General features: G+C 36.8%; 2 protein-coding genes across 3 annotated transcripts in view; one reads left to right on the forward strand and one right to left on the reverse strand.

The window, feature by feature from the left end:
* Positions 1–290: 290 nt before the first annotated feature.
* Positions 291–19,512, forward strand: part of cacna1bb (calcium channel, voltage-dependent, N type, alpha 1B subunit, b) — a 100,575-nt gene continuing 81,353 nt past the window's right edge. For both annotated transcript variants that reach the window (XM_055040595.1, XM_055040596.1), the window contains exons 1-2: positions 291–391; positions 2,561–2,700. In XM_055040595.1, coding sequence (XP_054896570.1) covers positions 299–391; positions 2,561–2,700 — 233 coding nt within the window. In that variant the 5' untranslated portion in view covers positions 291–298. The remainder of the gene's footprint in view (positions 392–2,560; positions 2,701–19,512) is intronic.
* Positions 16,723–18,710, reverse strand: LOC129366628 (kallikrein-7-like). The gene is made up of 6 exons (XM_055040600.1): positions 18,610–18,710; positions 18,277–18,466; positions 18,019–18,204; positions 17,830–17,891; positions 17,221–17,369; positions 16,723–17,115 (listed from the first exon to the last, which is right to left on the reverse strand). Exons 1-6 carry the CDS (start codon positions 18,686–18,688, stop codon positions 16,969–16,971), a joined length of 813 nt encoding a protein of 270 aa, XP_054896575.1. The 5' UTR covers positions 18,689–18,710; the 3' UTR covers positions 16,723–16,968.

Consider the following 19,512-nt stretch of genomic DNA (forward strand, 5'->3'; position numbering starts at 1 on the left):
AAGTTTAGTGGAAGGAAAATCTGGACAGCAATCCAGCTGACAGTAAACAACACCATTAACAAGAAGGGTAATTCATAAAAAGAGCCACTAGGAACAATTCTACTGCATGGACAGAAAGCTACATAGTTTCAGCTTGATGAAACTATGTTAGCATTATGCTAGCATAATGCTAACAGCTATTTTGTTTCCAAAGCCGTCTTGTTTTTTGTCTTTCATCCATAAACGTAAAGATGGTGATGATAATTTGTACTTTGAGATGCTCTGAGTAAGCCTTAACCCTCACACTCCGTTTGAATACATGATCCTGGCAACGATTATCGCCAACTGCATCGTCTTGGCACTGGAGCAACATCTACCTGCTAGCGACAAGACGCCGATGTCAGAGCGCCTGGTGAGTAAAATGGAAACCCAAGCTCATTTTCCTGATATTTGCTGAATCTCTTGCTGTTCTCTAAAAATAAAAGCTCTTAGATGAGTATTTTAACAGTTAAAACAACCAAAAATTCTCTAATATTGATGAGCACATTCAGTGGAAGTAGTGTTAGCAAGACCGCAGATGCTAGCATCCACTGTCTACCTTATTTCCAATTTTGGAGCGTCCGAGCCAATCAAGGTCAGCGAAAATGAAAGCTGCTCGTGGATTGGCTATTTCGTAAACATCACTCTTGGGAACTCTTTCGCTAGTAGCCTTTTTTTGTGTAGCTTTTTGCTAACCTTGGAAACGCTTAGCTTTCCCTTAATTACTGTTTCCAGATAAATCTAAAGCACTAATTTACTTGGGTGTTTTGTAAACCTTCAGTTGAAAAAACGTTGACATCTGTGTTGAAGGTCTGGTTTTGAACTTTCAAGACTTGTCAAGCAGTTAGCAGTTTATGTTCGTGCTCTTATTTTGAAGTTGATGAAGACGCTTCTATTTCCTCTCCTCACGGTTTTCCCTCCATAACTGTATTTCAATCAAGAAAAACACAATATTAGAATTAAACAAGGATAGTAAAGAAGAAGACCAACAAAGATACAACATTAGGGTAATAACTATAGATAGTATTGTCGAAATTAAGCTTGTGTTTTAGGGTTTTAGTCTTTCGGGATTTGAATTGAAGCTAGCGCGCTAGCATTAGCTTCTAGAAAACCGTTATAGTTAGCTAAACTTGTGTTTAGCTAAATTTACGTTTAGCTAACTTTTAGTGTATTACGGTTAGTGGATGTAACTTTTTAGCAAGCAGTGATCATTTTGGCGTGTGAATATTGTGTCCAGTAGTACTTTCAGCTTCCCAAGCTGCATCTCTTAGCTTCAACGTCTGTGAAAGTTTATGCTAGCTATTGAGTAGGACCGGAAGCTCCTCTAAAAGTGACCTCAAAGATAAAGGTAGGTTATATTTGGTAACATTAGTAACGCTACACGCTTTACTAGAAAAGAGCAACATGTTGCCTGATGTGGATTGACTTGCTTTAGAGGAGATTACGGCTTCAAAAAGAAAAAAAAAGTAATTAGCGAGGTTACACAAAGAGGAAAAACAAGTATCCTCTCTTTGCCTCCTCCACCTCGAGGATGTAACATGACAAGATGGCTTTTAATTAGAGCTGGGGATCAGCTATTATAGCTGCAGCTCTGTCAACAGTGGAGGTGGAGAGTGAAGCGCTCACTAAGTGTGCTTCAGATTCATGGCTGGCCTCAGATTCCTCAGCTGTTTTCTCTTAATTTGTCTTTAATAGATGTTAACACAATCACTGAGGCTTTCGTTGATGCGGTTTATGTAAGTAAACATGTCAAAAATAATCCAGTTGTTGAATTTTATCAGTCACTACAGATTTGTTTTTTTAAATTATTATTTAAAACTTTATATTTTGGTGTCGCAGTAGTGTGCGTATAAAAAAAGTTATCAAATTTCCGCCAAAAAATTCAGAATTTCAGAAAGTTTCTACAGGAAAACAAGGAAATGTCTGGTCTCCAAGAGTCAAACAAAAAGTAGAAAATGCTGAGATTAATTTCGGAAATTTTGTTGAGAAAACGTGGAGATTTTCAAGCTCCAAAAGTGAAAAATTTCCGAGAGAAAAAAGTCTGAAATTTTTTAATTAATCGCAGAAATCGTGAAAATGACGCTAACTCCCGGCCTGTAGGTGGCAGTATTTCTTCAAGTTACAATCTGGGATATTTGTGGTAAGTAAGAAAAAGTCACGTTTACTGTCACACATAAGCAGAAACATTAAAAAATGTTTTACAAATATTTCTAAATCACTGATTTTGATTGCAAAATATCAAGATGACAAAACAAAAGACTGGAAGGACGTAATATATTATTTCATTTTAAGGATCACTGATTGAATGCAGAGTTAATTATTAGTATTTTAACAATTTGCGAATGGATTTTATCAAAACATTCTGTCAGTACCGGCCCTTTAAGAACATCCAGAATCTCAGTTTGGCCCAAAATGAAAATAAATTTGACACTCTGTTTAAGTTTGTAATTTTAAAGTGACAAAATGTGAAAAGGTTGAAAGAGTCTGAATACATCTGCTTGTCTTAACGCTCTGTTGAACGCTCTCCAACGTTTGCCTCCAGGACGACACGGAGCCGTACTTTATTGGAATATTCTGTTTCGAGGCGGCCATTAAGATCATCGCCCTGGGCTTCGCGTTTCACAAAGGCTCGTACCTCCGCAACGGCTGGAATGTAATGGACTTCGTGGTCGTCCTCACAGGGTGAGTCCGCCTCCCTCCTCTGCCTCTCTGGGTCCAGACTCGCTGCCTTTACAGCGGCTGATTTCAAGCGTGAATGTTGCTCGACAAGTGACCCATTCCTCGATGGTTTTGGAGATTACATCACCGTTACGATGGAATAAAGTGCAAAAATACACCAAGTAAACCCAAAAAGCAGTTTTCAAATGATGATTTCATGAATTAAAAGGGAAACATAAAGTAAATTAACTGAACAAGGTTTTGGTGGAGGATTTGGCCTTTTTAGGGTCATACCGCAGCTACTTTGACTAGGCCATTCAAAAATCTTCACGTTTTGTTTAAAATTTGAGAAAATGCTTCATGTTATTGTTCCACACTGATTGTTATCAATGAAATTGTTTCTCATGAGTTCTTAAATATGGCAATGGTAGCACCATGTTTTAGCTTGCTTCTAGTTGTCCTTCGGGTTCTAATTAGGTGATTTGGTTCTGATGGTGGGCACACTTCTGCTAATGCGCTAATTGAACAGCTAATTTATTGTTTAGTTACTTTGCTTCCCATAATTTTTCTAATCTCTTAATAGCAGAGCTAGTTTTTCCTTTAACACTTTTCCCAACATTGGAAACATTTCGCACACTTAGCTTTCCATAATTCCGCTAATCCCCGCTAATAGCATAATTAATTTTTACTTATGTTGAAGTTTTATTGACTGTTAGTAGTTATACGTTCATATTCGTGCTCTTATTTTGAAGGGAGCACAGGTCTAGGGTTCTTCAACTAATGTTTAAGATAAGGACTTAAGTGTTAGTGCAGCTAACGTTTTGCTAGCAACAGGTCTGGCTGATGAAATCAAACTAAAACACACAAAAGGCCAGTTTTGTTTGAAATCTGCTTTTTGACTTTACTCAGTCTGCCTTTTGCTGATATTTACATTTGTTTTGAAGAGCAGAAATATTTAAGGAGTGAAGGAGCAGATTGTTGATTGTTTTCTGTTGCAATAATGTGTAAAGGTTTGATGTGAAGATTTGTGGCTATTTACAGACAGTCTTTGTGCTTTGGATCTGATCATAATGAGTTTCTGGATCTAATTCACGTCTCTTAAATGGTTGGTTGGATAATTCTTCAGGTTTCGCTGTCTAAGCTTAAGGTGTGTTGTTCTTAAGCTCTTCTCTGCACAGCAATAAGGTTGCGGGTTTGATCTTGCACAGCCGACTTGTTTCTCTACGTTGTGGTTATTTTTTTGTGTTGCCTGGTGGTTAACGAGTGAGCTGTTCCTGTCTCTAGTAGCTATATATTTGCTTCAGAAATGTCCACAAATGAGTTGTAAGAAAATATTGGTCAGCTGGGCATCAGAGTGTTGTAGCAGATGCTTTTATTTCTAGAAGTTGTATTTTCTCTGCTTGATTTGACTATAGAGTCAGAGTTTCAGTCGTGACTTTCACCACTTTAGCCATTGTGGAAAATGGCCATCATTTTTTTTATTAATTAGGAAAACCTTAATAGAAAATAACATTAAATTACAAGGAGTCTGCACATCCTTAAAAACCTGAGGTTCATATTTGTAAAATTAAGGCCTTAAAAAGTCTTAAATTAATTAGAAAATATGTATGTTGACTATTTTCTTGTGTGTATTTCTGATTTAAACTGGTCTTGAATTTTACTCAGAATGGTCTTAAAAAGTCTTGATTGATCACACGTCTTTTTTTTTTTTTCTTCAAACATGACGGTCCTGAACCGGAACTTTGTGTTCATGTTTCTGGTACGACCGTAAATCTGACGCACAAGCGACTTCTGCTAACAAAGCAATAAAGCAGCTTCTTTTAGCCCACTGGGAGTTAATTTCTGCTTCAAAAAACGATCTGATTGGATGCTGGGAAAGACGTGTTCAAGTTGTGCAAATCGAAGTTAGCCTATAAGTGAAGCTAAGCTAGCCTAAAATAGCATCTCAGTGCTAAACATGTGGCAGGAAGCTAATGCTAATATCACATTTCTAAGGAAGATTCATCAATAAAATAATAAATATCATGTCTATTTATTCAATAATTTAGCACCGAAAATGGTTTTGAATTAAAAATGTTGCTCATTTTCTTACGATTAATGACGACTAATTAATTAGAGACCCGACAATTAACACAACAGAAAAATTTAATAAAGTCCCACTTATAAGAAAAATAAATTAGATGCCCTGTTTAGAGTTTGCCTTCACCAGATTAGGCTTTTTAGTCTTTGACGCCATGACACCGTCTCAATGGTGAAGCATGGCGGTGGCAGCATCAGGGAGTGGGATTCTTTTCTTCACCAGGCTCAGGATAGCTGGTTGAAGTTGTCGTGATGAATGGAGCTAAACAACAGGAAGAAAAGCTGTGGAAATATTTTGTAAAATAAAAAATAAAACCATTTATGAAGACCTTGTGTAGATTTATGTAAAATGAGTCACGTTGTGTTGATTCGTCAGGGAAAAATAAAACGAACACAAAATATATTTTACCAGATTTATCCAACGCCTGATTTCCATGTGTAGCTGCAGGGTGGAAAACAAATACTTTATCCAGCAGACAATGTATTAAAATTGTTTTTTTCTTTTGAAGTTGCATGACTGTAACTGGGGTTTTGCAGTTCTTTAGGCATATTTTCCTCTTTTTATATTCAGCATGCAAGCCGAGGCGAGTTTTTTTGGATCTGAGGTAATCGGATTTAACATTCCTGCGCAGTAACCGTGCAGTGGGAGAAATCATGTCAGTGTTTTTATGTGTCAGACGGCTGAGGAGCATTGGAGCTTAGCGTTTGAGTTTCACCGGTTTGTACAACAAAAATAAAAAAATCAGGAAAAGTCCAAATAAAGACCAAACCTTAAATATATAAGAGGTGGCTGAACGTTTCCTGCACAACTCTGCAGATGAGAAATCAGCTTTTATGTCGAGCTTTTTAAAAAAATAAATAAATTTTTCTTTCTTCTCCGTGAACTAAAACCGTAGAAGCAGCTCTTCAGCTCTGACCACCCTTTGCTGACACAGCTGGGGACAAATTAACCATTATTCTGTGCATGTGAGTGTATCTCCCTCTGGTTTCCAGGCAACCAGAGCAGATAATGTGCCTTGATGTAAAACGGGTTTCTGTCTCTGTTTGCAGAAACGTTTGACACACTATTTGCTTTTTATCTTATTTTCGCCTGACGTGGTCTTGAGGAATCAAGGCGTCTCCTTGGAGCCTGAAGCATCTGAAATAGAGCTTCAGCTGATCAATCATTCTGATGATTAGTCAATTAATCGCACAAAAATGTAGCCACATTTTACAGATTTTTCAAAAATGTTAACGTTTATTTGTTAAATGTTTATTAACCTAAAAAATAGCAATAGTTTAAGTTAAAGATGTAATTAGTTTTGGTAAACAATCCAACATATACTAGGCCAGATGTTTGCTTACATATACGCATAAAAACACTTTTCAAACTTTTGATTAATTCACTTCCATTTTATAACTTTGCTGCCCCAATAAAGCACTGAAAATAACAACAGGCTGTAAAGTAAACATTAGGTTTTATGCTAGTTAGCACTAATCTTGAGTGTTTTTCCCCACTTGGTAATCTTTTACTTTTCCTCTTTTATTTAATTTCTCAACTTATGCACCACTCCCACTTTCTAAATATCACCAACATCTAATTTTAACGTGTAATTTATCAGCAGCAAATGGGATTATGTGCTGTGTTGCTAATGCTAATAGCTGCTAAGCTAATGCGACATTTAGCTATTTGGAAAATGGTTTAGAAAAGAAAATATGACTCTTTTAACATAATATCTGTTGGTAGATCTTGAAGATAATAAATCTTTTAACTCTGACTAACCTTTTACAGAAATGTTACAGAGTTAAATGTGTTTTAGGATAGAAAGGGAAAGATGAGAAAGATTTTATGATGTTGAGTTTAATCAATATCCACTAACAGTGGAGTCGTGGATGGATATTGTCTTTGCATTCATTATTAAGAAATTTTTTGTAATAAATTGAGGTAATATAGCATTGGACAGAAGATGGAGTAACTGTGGCTCTGCTACGGGACAACAGAAACAATCCGGCTCATTTATTTAGATTACCAGAGATCCTATAATCCAGAAATCAATAATGCTTCTTACAGTATTCCAGTTTAGCTTTAAATCTGTTATCGCTCCAGCAGCTGTGTTTTTCCAGCGCTCCATCCTCAGGCTAATTATGTTGATACAGCCATCAGGTCCTAATGAAAGGGTCTAAATGATAGTGGAGCTGGAGGCAGTGGCAGACCTTTAATCTGCCCTGATCAGGCATTACGAGCCCCTAATAAGAGAATAAATCTGCCTGTGAGTCTTCAGGCTTAATCAATAGAACATTAAGCCGTGATGAGGACACGACCGTTCATAATACGAGGGCTGCACTTCTAACCAGCTACTTTCTAATGTAAATCAAGCAATCCCAAATGGAAAGCACCTTGTTTTGGTTTGTAGGAATTGAGACCGTTTTTTTTTACCCCTGATAGTCCGGTAGATTTGGTTTAACTGGGGACTAAAATAGCAACATTTGCTACATTTTCAGCTGCTGCTGTTAATTTTCACACTTCCAATGTTCCCCTCCTCACCTGTGGTGGCGCTGCATTAAGAACCACTGAAGGAAATGACACTGAGCTCAACTTCCTTCTTCACAAAATGTAAAGAAATTGTAGTACGGATTTTAGCGGTTGTAGGATTCCTACTTTGTCTTTGGTAGAAGACCATTGGCCATTTATCCAGTTAGCATTAGACTCTCGCATTTGGTTGTATTTACCCAGAATACCTTGCTAATCTTGGAGCGGTTTCCAGTCTGCTTGCCATCCACAGATGCATTTGAACCGCACTGCAGTTCACTTCAACTGAACCAAGACAGAGATTTGTAGACAGAGCAGAGTTCACTTATTTAGAGTGAGATTACTGATTCACATCTCCACAAACGAGCCAAACTTTCTAGGCTGGAGTTGGATAAAGCGGACTAAACCATAGAGATGCAATTAGATTCCAAATTTTTAGGGTCATGATTCAACTTAGAAACAATTTTTATTTCACATTTTGTTTAAATTATGTGACTGACAAGAGAAAAAGTGTAAACAAAGAGAACAGGTACTTAAAACAGTGTTCATACTTGACAAGAATAGATGTGTGCATAAAATGTAACTTACCAGTATTAGGTTAGCTTAGCTTTAGCATCGGGCTTTTTCTAAAATAAAAAATCAAACAATTACACAAGATTTATGGGATGTCTGGTTGAATGCATCATAATGTATCAAAGATGCACAACTTGACCACATTAAAATAATATTTTTTTAATCTATTCAGAATATTAAGGACCAGAAAATTGAGTTTTTTTCTAATAAACTTGCTGGAGCTCTGCTTGGGTTGCTAGGTAATGGCCTGGGTTTCTCTGGGGTCACAAGGTGAAAGGTCAGTGCTTGAAACGGCTCATGTTACAGACACAGAAACACTTTTAACTTATTACCAAAAAACGCTTTGGATGTTTTCAGAAAAAAATAATGAATCATGCAAATGGAAATGATTGATCCTGTTTTCATTTATGATCTGATTAATTGACTTATTGCTTAAACCTCACGCGCTCGTTCTCAAAGGTCCGGCTCCAACAGGAGAACAATAATCCTTCTTTCATTTCCGGGAAACAAAGACGACTGGCTGTTATTTATTTATCTGTCAGTCTGATTTGTGCGCCGGGCCATAAGTGGTCCGGGTGAGAGCCTGTGCTTGTGGCGACTTCAAAGTTGTGGCGTCCTTTCATGTGTCTGAGGCGACTGGTTTAACACAATGGGAGGCTTCAAAGTGCCTTTGCAGAGACCACAGAGTGGGGGTCATTCTACCTTATGCTTTGCAACATAAATAAGATTTTATTTTACCTTTGAACATTTGCCAGAAGAGGGTCGTCTGGTTTGGTTTTTGTGCTTCTGATTGGCTGGTGTGTGATGAAGGTGAGGTTGGACTCGAGGTTAAACGCTTTCCTGACTTCACTGTTGACTCATCAGAGCTGAAGGTTTTACCTGCGTCATGTTTCTGTTTTCAGCGGCTGGATCAGGAGAAATATTGTTCATCAAATTGTTTTATTGTCAGTTTTTAAGCAAGTGTTTCTTCTTAGTCTTGAGTAGATAATTATGAAACATTACTAAATGGATAAATAAAATAGAATGGATGGATTATTCTTTGTAATATTTAGTTATATTCCTGCAGCAGCTGAAATCAATCAAACCTGGATCCGTTTCATCCACAATACTCGCCATTTTCCACATTTTGTCAACCACACTTTTTCCTTCCACTTAACTTTCCATTCACATGCTTTAATACTCTGGACAATTCTCTAGCTCTCTGTAAAAGCATACAATCTCACCAAGTATTTATGGTCTGGATTTTAGTGCAAATATAATAAGACAAAAGTAACTTTTTGGGAAGTTATACCGTAACCAGTAATATCTCAGTACTGATGAAATTAGTTTGACTGGTGGCTTGTTTAATTGAAAACATGAAAAAAAAAGTCTCATAACTGAAATAGTCCGCCACTAATAAATTGGATTAATGGTAAGGTATTATTGGCAAAGCAAGCTGCTATAACTTACTGAAAAGTTTCTTGTAAGTTAATTATTTTATTCCAAGTGAACAAAGATATTCATCATCCATCTAATCGTCCGTCCATCCGTCAGTATGTAAACCTGTGAGTGCAGCAGCAGTCGGTGCTGCCTGTTCTACAGCCTGTTCTCTACTGTGGCCTCCAGCCAGCCAGTGATCTCCGTTCAGTGATCGCTCTGGTGAACAGCGTTCGCTGTGAGAGGCCGACCGACCGGCCGGCCGCCGGCAGCTGATGCTTCGTTCCAGCAGCCTGATACCAGCTCCGCTCCGCCGGTGCCGCTCCGCCGTCCGGGCCGCAGCTGGGAAAAACACACAGCTCGCTTACACACCAGCGCTGTCGGGAATACAGAGAGAGGCAGCGCGGCAACCAGAGGGGCTTTTATTACAAATTAAATGTCTAAACTGACTAATTATGTAGTTAGGAAGTATAGAAGGGCATAAGAACATTAAGCAAGCAACAGACATTAAACTTTCTCTAATGCAGTCATCAAATATTGGAATGAAGACCAGAATTAATCAATGACAGAGTTGCAGTTTTTGTCAAAGTTTCCAAAGTTTTTTTTATTAAAAGACACTAATGTAAAAACAATTATTTTATCTAATTTTGTCATTTTTGTTACTTATATGAATTATTGTCATTTTGGGCCCTAAAATACCAAAATTTCCACTAAACTTTATAGTTTGGTGCATCTCATGATGTAATTTAAATAATTGTTAATTTCATCAGTTACTCCATACTTGAGTAGATGTTTTACCAAATACTTTTTACTATGTTTGGAAAATAAACTCACATTTTTTGATCAAAAGTTTTTGCATTAGAATAAATCTGTTTTCCAGCCGTATAACTGCAACGGAAATACTTTATTCAATTCATAGCAGTCACACGATCAACAACTGGATGTTACTACTGGAAAAAATGACAAAGAAGACAGCAGGAAGTAGTAGGAGGATGATGGTTTGTGTTCATTTAGTGCAAAAAAATTGCCTCTGTTGTTTGTATTGAGTCTTTAACTCTTTTGTAAAATCACAGACTACAATTTCTGCTCCCATAAGCCTGAATAGATGCTGAAGTTTCCTCTGGTGGCTGAATTATACAGATCTATCTCATGTAACTGTTTACATCTACTATGATTTTTAACTGCTTATCGCGAGAGCAAACTTAATCATGTGTGATTTTTAGCTTAATTTAGTTTCATAGCAGAAACATCGGAAGTGTTTTATATCGACATTAGCAGAATATTGACAAAGATTTATCTTACAGCCTCATTTAATTTTAGTTTCTAAGAACAACAAAGACTCAGAAAGGTGACTCAGTTGGTGTGAAACGATTCCAGCTGGAGTTTCTCCGTTCATCGCTGACTAAAATGTCTTCCAGCGAGTCGTCTTTCCGTTCAGTCCGGTTATGGTGATGACTTGTAACGGCCAGATTCTCAGACTCATGAAGCTTCTGGAAGACAAATCGTGACTGAAGTTGGCGATCTCTCACATTAATCACAGATTTCCTCTGAGGAACGGGCGCCCGCAGCTACGGGTGGGTGTGTGTGGGGGGGGAGAAAAAAAACACAAAGCGCCGGCGTAAATAATCCCGAGTCGCGGCTGCTTTTCTCACACGGACTCGTAGCTTTGCGGCCTTCATGGCTGCAGCGAAGCGTGGCTCAACGTGATGCTTGTGATTTCCTGCGGGCTGCAGCTGATGTGGCAGACTGGCAGGTTTCCCCTCTTCACGCGTGACTCAGCCCGCAGATAATTGTAAACAATGTGCTGCTGTCTGCCAGACGCGGCCGGTTCCTCCAGGGCCGACCGAAACATTTCTGGGGCCCTAGGCAGATTTGCTTTTGGAGCCCCCCGTATCAACAAACCAACAGCAGACACATTATCATTTTATTTACTTATTTATTTCAAACTGGTTTTTCAGAACAAAAATGCAAGTAACTTGTAAGACGAGACAAAACATGTGCATTCATAATAGTGATGTGAATAGTGATCAAAAATTTTTAATTAAAACCATGTCATAGCATTGATATGCCTGTTCAATGTACTGTGCAAAAGAACCAACAAGTACATGAATAAAGTAATAAAAATAAACAAATGAAGTCATAATATTACAGGAATAGTCAAAATATTATGATTATAAAGTCATAATATCAGAACAAAGACAAAGAATTGCAAGAATAAATAATATGAGAATAAAGTCAAAATACTTTGAGAACAGTCAAAATATGAGAACAAAGTTGTTATAATATCAGAATATAATCACATTTTTTTGGTTTATACTCATAAACTATGAGTATTCTCATAATATTGTGACTTTATCCTCATATAATGTTCTGTTTTTATTCTCTCTGCATGGTCCTACTACTCCGACGTACTTGGTTGTGTCAGGGCCCTAATCAGTCGCTTAACTCGTGTATGCCTTGGGCCGGCTCTGGGTTCCTCAGGTACATTTGTCTAAAAGACCAAATCCTTTCTGGTACATTGAAGCGATTCATTAACTGCAGCTGTCTTGGCCCAGTTCGATTTCTCTGAGGTTGTTTCTAGGAAAGATCCAAACCAAATCAAGAAGTTATCTCAGTCAGAGCTTTTTCATCTGCGCTCTGGTTTCAGTTGAGGCCGGCCGTTTTTCTGCTGTCAGATAACAAATCGCTGTAATATTACAGCAATATTAAGTCTGGCTCCCCTGACATTTGTTTTTACGTTATTTTTGCGTTTGTCGATGCAAATGGCATGAAATTTGTGCACATTTTTTTATTAGTTTTGAGTGCAAATGACTTGGTGTACTTGAATTAAGACAAAACTATTTTGTCTTTCAATAAGAGAAGGAGCTTATTTTCAGTAAATAATTATTGAATATTGATGAGAGATTGCTAGATCCACTAGCAGATTAATTCCCCTATAACATAGAAAAACAGTTTTATTAGTGAAATACTCTGCCAGTGAGACAAATATTAAAGATCACCAACAAATATTTTATATTTTTTACCTATTGTTGTGTTTGTTTTCTTTTAATTCTTAAAAAAAAAATTCAGGGAATATCCACACAACAAAATGTAAACAGAATATCAAACATTAAAGAAAAATAACTGTACACATCCAACCCAAACTGCTGATATATGCGCTCCACACTTTTCAGTTGTTGATTTTTGTCACATTTTCCTTCCTATTCATTACATAAAATCCCAATAAAATGTGATATAAATACACCGATAGGGTTTTGAAAGTCTTGTTCCAATACATACTCTTAAATATAACTCAGTGTTTATGTAAAATATGTGATTTGTAACAGGTGTGGTGTAGTGGTGTTGTAGTTTTGTGGGTTGAAGCAGCAGGATCTCCAGTCTGTGGCTCCTCAGAGGATAAAACAATCGTCTGACGTCTGTTTGGTTCCCATTTTCACTCGAGCTTTGGGTCCAGAACCCACCTGGGAACCTGGGATGGCGAACCGCGCCTACTTCCCTCCGGACGTTTTCCATCTTATCACGAAAACTCCTTTACAGGTTTCATGCCTCAGAAGAATCTCAGACAGTAGAAAACTGGACAGGAAGAACATTTATGGTAAAACCAGCTTATTTTGTATTTAATTCCCCACACCTGCAGTTTCATAAGATTTTTATTCAAAGAAACTGATTTGGGAAAAAATTATGTTGCCTGATTTTTCTATTTTTTTACTTATACAAATTTTTGTAACTTTGGTTCTTAAAATAGCCAAATTTCCACTAAACTTTATTTTTGGATCCGTATGATGATGTAATTTTTAAATATTAGATTATTGATAATTGTTGTATACCTTTTGTGTCTTTTCAGTAACAAGATCAGGATTTTGTTCAGTTTTGTTTTATATTTTCTAAGACACTTGATGCTTTTAGTATCTATTATTAATAAATTGCATTAAATTGAAAGAGTTCCACCATTTTCTGTCATAAGATTTTAATAGTATTTTTGTTTTAAACAGCCTGCCATCAGGGAAAACTTCAAATTTAGACTAATCCAGAGTCGTAACCAAAGACCGCCCAAAATTCTTCTGCGGGCCACAAATGGCCCCCAGGCTGTACTTTGGACACCCTTAAGTTTTTCTTTAGCCTCTTTATTTGCTTTCTCTTAGCGAAGGTGGACTCCACACAAAAAGACAAACCTTATTTCTGTTTCCTTTAGTATCTCAAAGCCAACTCTTGCCCCGAGGTTCTGAACTACTAGCACCGAGCTTCGCCCATGACCCAGTTCTTTTTTTTAATGAACTACTGAACCATATGAATCCAGCAGTTCTACATATAGTTGCTGCAAAAATTCCCTTGAAGGAAAGAAAAGGTTATAGAGGGATTTCGGTGCTTTGAGCGGTCCCTATCTGCATGCTCCTGCAAAAATAAATAATAAAAAAAGAAAACTGCTTAAATGTCAACAGGCATGACCTTCCTGAGATCAGCTAAGTTACCAACATTTTATTTTTAGATTTGCTGGAAAGCAGCTGAAGATTGAGAGTTTTCAACCAGGTAACGGAAGATTTGGTTTCAGCGTCATTCAAAGTTATATTGGAGTTGTAGAAACATCTGCAGTTATCTGGAGCACGCTAGGATTCGTAGTTATGTAGAAAAATAATTAATTTTCTTCTTATTTTTAGTTATATTTCTACTGTGAAAATGCATGAGATCAGACTAAGAGGTTAAACGCGGCGGGGAATACTAACTAAAAAGTAAGTTGGCTAATCATAAACATTAGCTATGCTAAAGCTAAAGCACACACCAACAGAGTATTTAGCAGATTCTAATGCTAAAGCACTAATTGCAAACATTAGTTGTGCTAATGCTAACATTGTATTTTTGATTAGTTATGCTAAAGCACTATACTAATGTTGCATTTAGCAGAAGCTAATCCTAAATTCCTAATCATAAGCATTAGTTATGCTAATGCTACTAGTATACCAACATGGTATTTAGCGTATACCCAACCCTAATAATAATTATGCTAAGGCAGTAACATAGTATTTACCTGAAGCTAATGTTAAAGCGCTAACTTTCTATTGTTTGTGTTTTATTTTGTTTCTGTATAAATTTATTGTTGAGGAAAAAAAATGACAGAGATTATGAGATTACATGATGAGAGGAAACTGAACTTCTGTGTTAAGTTTTCACCTCCTTCAAAATAAAACCATGAATATAAACGGATAACTAACAATTCTGGACAGTCGTTAAGCTAAACTTCCATACAGTTGTTGAACTGTATTCAATTGAAAGTTTACAAAAAAGCCAAGTAAATTAGCACTTTAGAATTTATCTGGAAAACATACATGAGAGGATGCAAATAGCTAAATGTTTACAAAGTTAGCAAAAGCGCTAAATGAAAAATTAGCTCAGATGTTAGCACATTAACAGAATTGTGTTAAGCAGTCATAAATGATCTCTTTTCTGAAGTGTTATGTTTGGAAATCTTTTTTTAAAAAGTCCAAATTAAAACCTAAACCAGTCATACAACGAGCCTCCCTTCTAAGAGCATGTAAATGTTTTTGTTTCTGTTCATTACCGTTCAATCGATGGTTGTTAAAACGTCACTCCCTTCCTCTGGAAGACAGAGGAGCACACACAGCACTCAGCTGACCACGGCTCACATGGCTTCTGATCGATATCTTCCCCTGTTGCCTCTCATTTCCACTCCCATCTGCCTGTTTCTGCCAGAACGAGCCGCAGATATTCAGAGATATCATATGAGATTGTAAGTGAGCCTTTTAGCGCCCACAGAGGGAGATTTACTGCTGTGTTTGTGGCACTTTAAAGAGGGTTGTAATAAAAGCTCATAGAGGAAGGAAGGCACTCATGAAAGAGGTTTCACTAGGGAGATTAATAGTCTATTAAAAGCTGAATCAAAAGATCAAAATGGTGACAAATGGAAGTCTGATGATGTCGATTGTTCAGTTTGATCAAAATATCGCAGTAAAGATGATGAAGGATGCTTTGCTGCAAAAATCACCTAGATCTATTGATAAAAGCTAATGGTAACGAGCGGTCTTTGGGTTGCCAGGCTTGTTTGACCATCCACCTTTTTTACACATTTAATCCATGGAAAAATGTGGAGTTAGAGTCGCCAATAAATGTAGAATCAAAAAGCTACTACTTTAAAAAGAAGTAAAAATATATAAAAAAAATTTTTTAAATACGTAATAATGAAAAATAGAAAAACAAAATGAAATAAAAAATAAAACATGAAACTATTTCTTTTGAAAGAAAATAAATAAAAACAAATATTTAAATAAATGCATAAATAAATACAAATTTAGATAAATAAAATAATTAACTGTAAAAAATGTATAATTAAATAGAAAAATAACATAAAATACATTTAAAAAATCAAGAAACGTCATTTTCTTTAAATAAAGTATAATAAAAAATAAAAATAATTCAGTAAAAGATAAATAAATATTAAGTCTAAAAATAAAAAGAATCATACAACTATTTAAGAAGAACCCGAGGGATTGGGACACCAAAGAACCAAATGGAGAAGAAATACTAATATTCAACTATTGAAATTAATGTTTTATAAAAAATAATTGTTTTATAAATATGCTACAAGTGAGCAGCAGTTTAATCAATACCGAGACTCTGCTCCCTTGTATATAAACAAAGTCATAATTTGGAAGAACATTTCTGTGTTCTTGCAGAAATGTTTCTGCTGAGCGTCTTATCGGCTCAACTTGATTAAAGTCCTGATAAAAATCACAGAACATGGTGTCAGAATGGCTCCTATGGGGAATCAGCGTTTACATTCATCCCCATCCACGTTATTGTCTTCCAGCTAACGAAAAGCCTCAAACGTTATACAGCAGAATATGAATCAGCGTATTTCTTTTGGTGTTTATTTTCCTTATTGTCATCCATAAAGTTGAGATTTTAACCACCTTTGTTTTATTAGAACAACCATGTTAAAATGGAGATAATAAAAAATATTTCAAAAAAGAACATTTTAAAATTTAGCTATGATTAAATGAAAATTTTATATTTTTTATTTACCATAAGCTTAAGTTGACAAGTTTTTTTTTACAACTTATAAAAAACTTTTTTAGTTTTTTTTTTTTTTAAATACTAAAAGTACAACTTTTTTAGTTGTTTATTATTCTAATATGTAATTAGTTAGTTATTATTATAGGCCTTTGCATCGCTTTCGCTGCTCGGGCCGAATGGCAAACCAAATAAAAGAGAAAAGCAGAAAAAAGAAGTGTCCTAAGCGTTACTAAGGTAGTTTTTTCTGGACTAAGTTTGTTCTAGTCCCTGTTCTAATTGCTACATAAGTATAAGTTAGTATGTATCCTCTGGACTTTTTGATGTTCCTGTTCTGGAAGTAGTTTTTATTGACTCAGCCTTTAAAGTTCAATATGTGTTCAATATTTTAAAATCTGTCCTTTTCTTCACTAACTACCAGAAATAAGCACAAGAGAGACAATCTGTTCAGATCACAGCCATTTATTTTCTAGTCATGTGACAGTGGATATTATTACTGATTATTACAAACAGCAGCTTTACTTATTGAGAAATAAGATATTATCGCAGATTAACTTGTACAAAATAACTTAAATCCCCCAACAATTCAGCTGTAAATCAGAAAATGAATCAACTAAAAACTGAAATTTAAAGATTAACTTATTATGCCGGTAACATTCATCCACAATCCAGACACCTAGCAGAGTGTTTGGTTATCTAATTGTGTCATCTATCCACTGCTTGTAGTAACAGACATCCATGAATCCAATTGGGTCTCTGAATGCATACGCTGGATCTCCAACGAAGGCACAAACGCCATACAGCCTGTTGTTGAACACCAATCCTCCACCAGAGTCGCCCTGTCACAAACACAAAGCTCTTACTTGTTTTGCTGCTGAGATTTATCCAGTAAAATGGAAACAATGTCCAAATTTTGTGCAGAAATTCTTAAAAGAGTGACATACGTGAGATGCTTCCCTCTTCGAGCTTGACACACTGTACCACTCCTGGAATGTGCGCTTAAAGCTCTTTTGTTTTGCCAATGTCAGTTCCAACTTTTCATGTTTGGCAATCTTTAACTCTGCACACTGAAGCTCATTTGGAAACTGATGGACTGTAGAGGAAAAACATCATAAACTTGTAAGGTCTGATGATACATTTTGCTCAGGTTATCACCTTCTTATCTGTGATTGTTACTTGTATAAAATGTATTTTTACATTTGTATCAAAACTGAAGATTGAGTTCCTCCACCTCAATATCTGCAGAAATGCACCACTCAAGGTCAGAAAGAACCAATCAGAGCCGAGAGGAGGGTCTTAGCCCTGTCAATCAGCTCATGTACGCGCTGCTCACTTTACAGGGGAAGGACCTGTAACGTTGCTGGTTCAAATTTTCATGCTAAGCTTACAAATGTTTTTCTCAGAACTTCCTATTTCAGCTTTAAACAGAGAGTTTTTGATTATAAAAATGTCAACATGTTTTTAAGTTCAGCTTCAGCAGAGAGTCGAAAAACCAATTTGAATCATTTTGAGGTAACAACAAAAACAATGAGAAACATGAACATTCATCTCACGTCTTTTGTTAAACAGGCCAACTTGTGTTGATCCATGACCTGCAAACTCAACCTTGGTGCCACTGAAACACAAGAAAAACAAAACCGAAAATAAGTGACATGAAGAAAAACAACTAACCAGAGCTCAAACATTTTCCTCATGTGGCAGATCAAGAACCAAGTTCTGAAATTTGAGAAGATAAAACTTACAGTAAGAGAGTATCTGGACAGTCAGGTAGTCTGATTGGTTGGATCGTTGTGACCTTTACTGGCAGCTTCAGGAGCATGATGTCATGTACACGACCGTTGCTGTCTACATAAAACTCATGTCGACTGATTCTATAAACCAGCGTTGGAGCACTTACAGGATGAACTCCTACATGTGCCTCGTTAACCCTACGCCAAAAAGACAATTATTAAGGAAACAATCAGTTATTGGTGATTTTTTTTTTAGTTGTCCTGACTCACCATCCTGGACCTGACTGCCAGCAGTGAGCTGCAGTCAGAACCCACTGACTACTGATCAGAGATCCTCCACAAAATTTGTCTGATGTTTGATTAGTTGCAAAGACCTTCACATGATACTGACGGTCGTCGTCTCTACAGGTTTTACCTCCAATGATTCTTTTCTGCAGAGACACTGAGCTCACTGCAGCACCTGGAGAAGGAAGTTCCTGTTTTCAGCAAATTAAATCCACACAGTAGAAATAAGGAACCAACTTGACAGCTTTAGAAAATAAAATAAAACACAGATGGTAGCATCCAGTGCCAGTGGAGGTGTGTGCAGTGTGTGCGACTCACCCAGCCCCAGCAGTAACAGAACCTTCAGCAGAGCCATTGCTGGTCCAGCTTCCTGTGATTGTCTGCAGTCCTGCAGCATCTTCTAAACTCTGTTCACAACTTCCTGCTACACAGGAAGTCTAGCAGTGCCCATCCAATCACAGAACAGACACTGATCTCTGCCAGGCTAGCTGGGCCGCCCCTGACATCTGATCCATGGGTCTGCAGGCTCTCTGTATGACTATCAGTTTTTATTTCTGGCTGCTCAGTCAGTCAGTCTCAGTCCAAAGGTTTTAAGACAAAGTACAGAGCAATTTTAGCTGAGGATTTGTAGTATTCCTTTAAATTTGGCAGATTAAAAGGATAAAACATGGCAGAGTTACCAGTGTCTGAAATTCATGTCTTTAAAAATGACGAAAATATTTAATAAGCTCAACTTGACAAAACCTAAGACTGACTCTCCTTCACTGAAGCATCTACTGCCAGATTTTCATGAAGCTGGTTTTTGGTGAATGCTTTGCTAAAACTCAATAAGATCCCAATACTGTTGTAGACTTGGTCCTTTGATAAAGTTGTGATTGTTTCCGCCTGCTACAGCTTGTAGAGGTTAGACAGAAGACTTATTTTATATGACTATTTCAGGTCAGTCAGGCCAGAAATCTACATTTAAAACGGGACTTTCTTTATCAAAGCTTTGCTTGAACTGATAATACTGATATTAAATCAGTTGCTTAGTTAGGGTAATGCAACGTCAGTGGATCAAATGGTTACATTTTATATTAAAATAATCTTGACCACGCTGTGCTAGTCCTTGACCTGCAGTGGGCTGCTGCACAGAGGTGGACATTAAAAATGTTCTGCAAAAGCCACAGTGGCTGGTAGAGAATTTTCTTTTACCGGCCACTCAGACATTTCACCAGCCAC

The sequence above is a fragment of the Poeciliopsis prolifica genome, unplaced genomic scaffold (assembly GCF_027474105.1).
Source record: "Poeciliopsis prolifica strain line A6 unplaced genomic scaffold, Auburn_PproV2 SCAFFOLD015, whole genome shotgun sequence".
NCBI classification, from domain to species: Eukaryota; Metazoa; Chordata; class Actinopteri; order Cyprinodontiformes; family Poeciliidae; genus Poeciliopsis; species Poeciliopsis prolifica.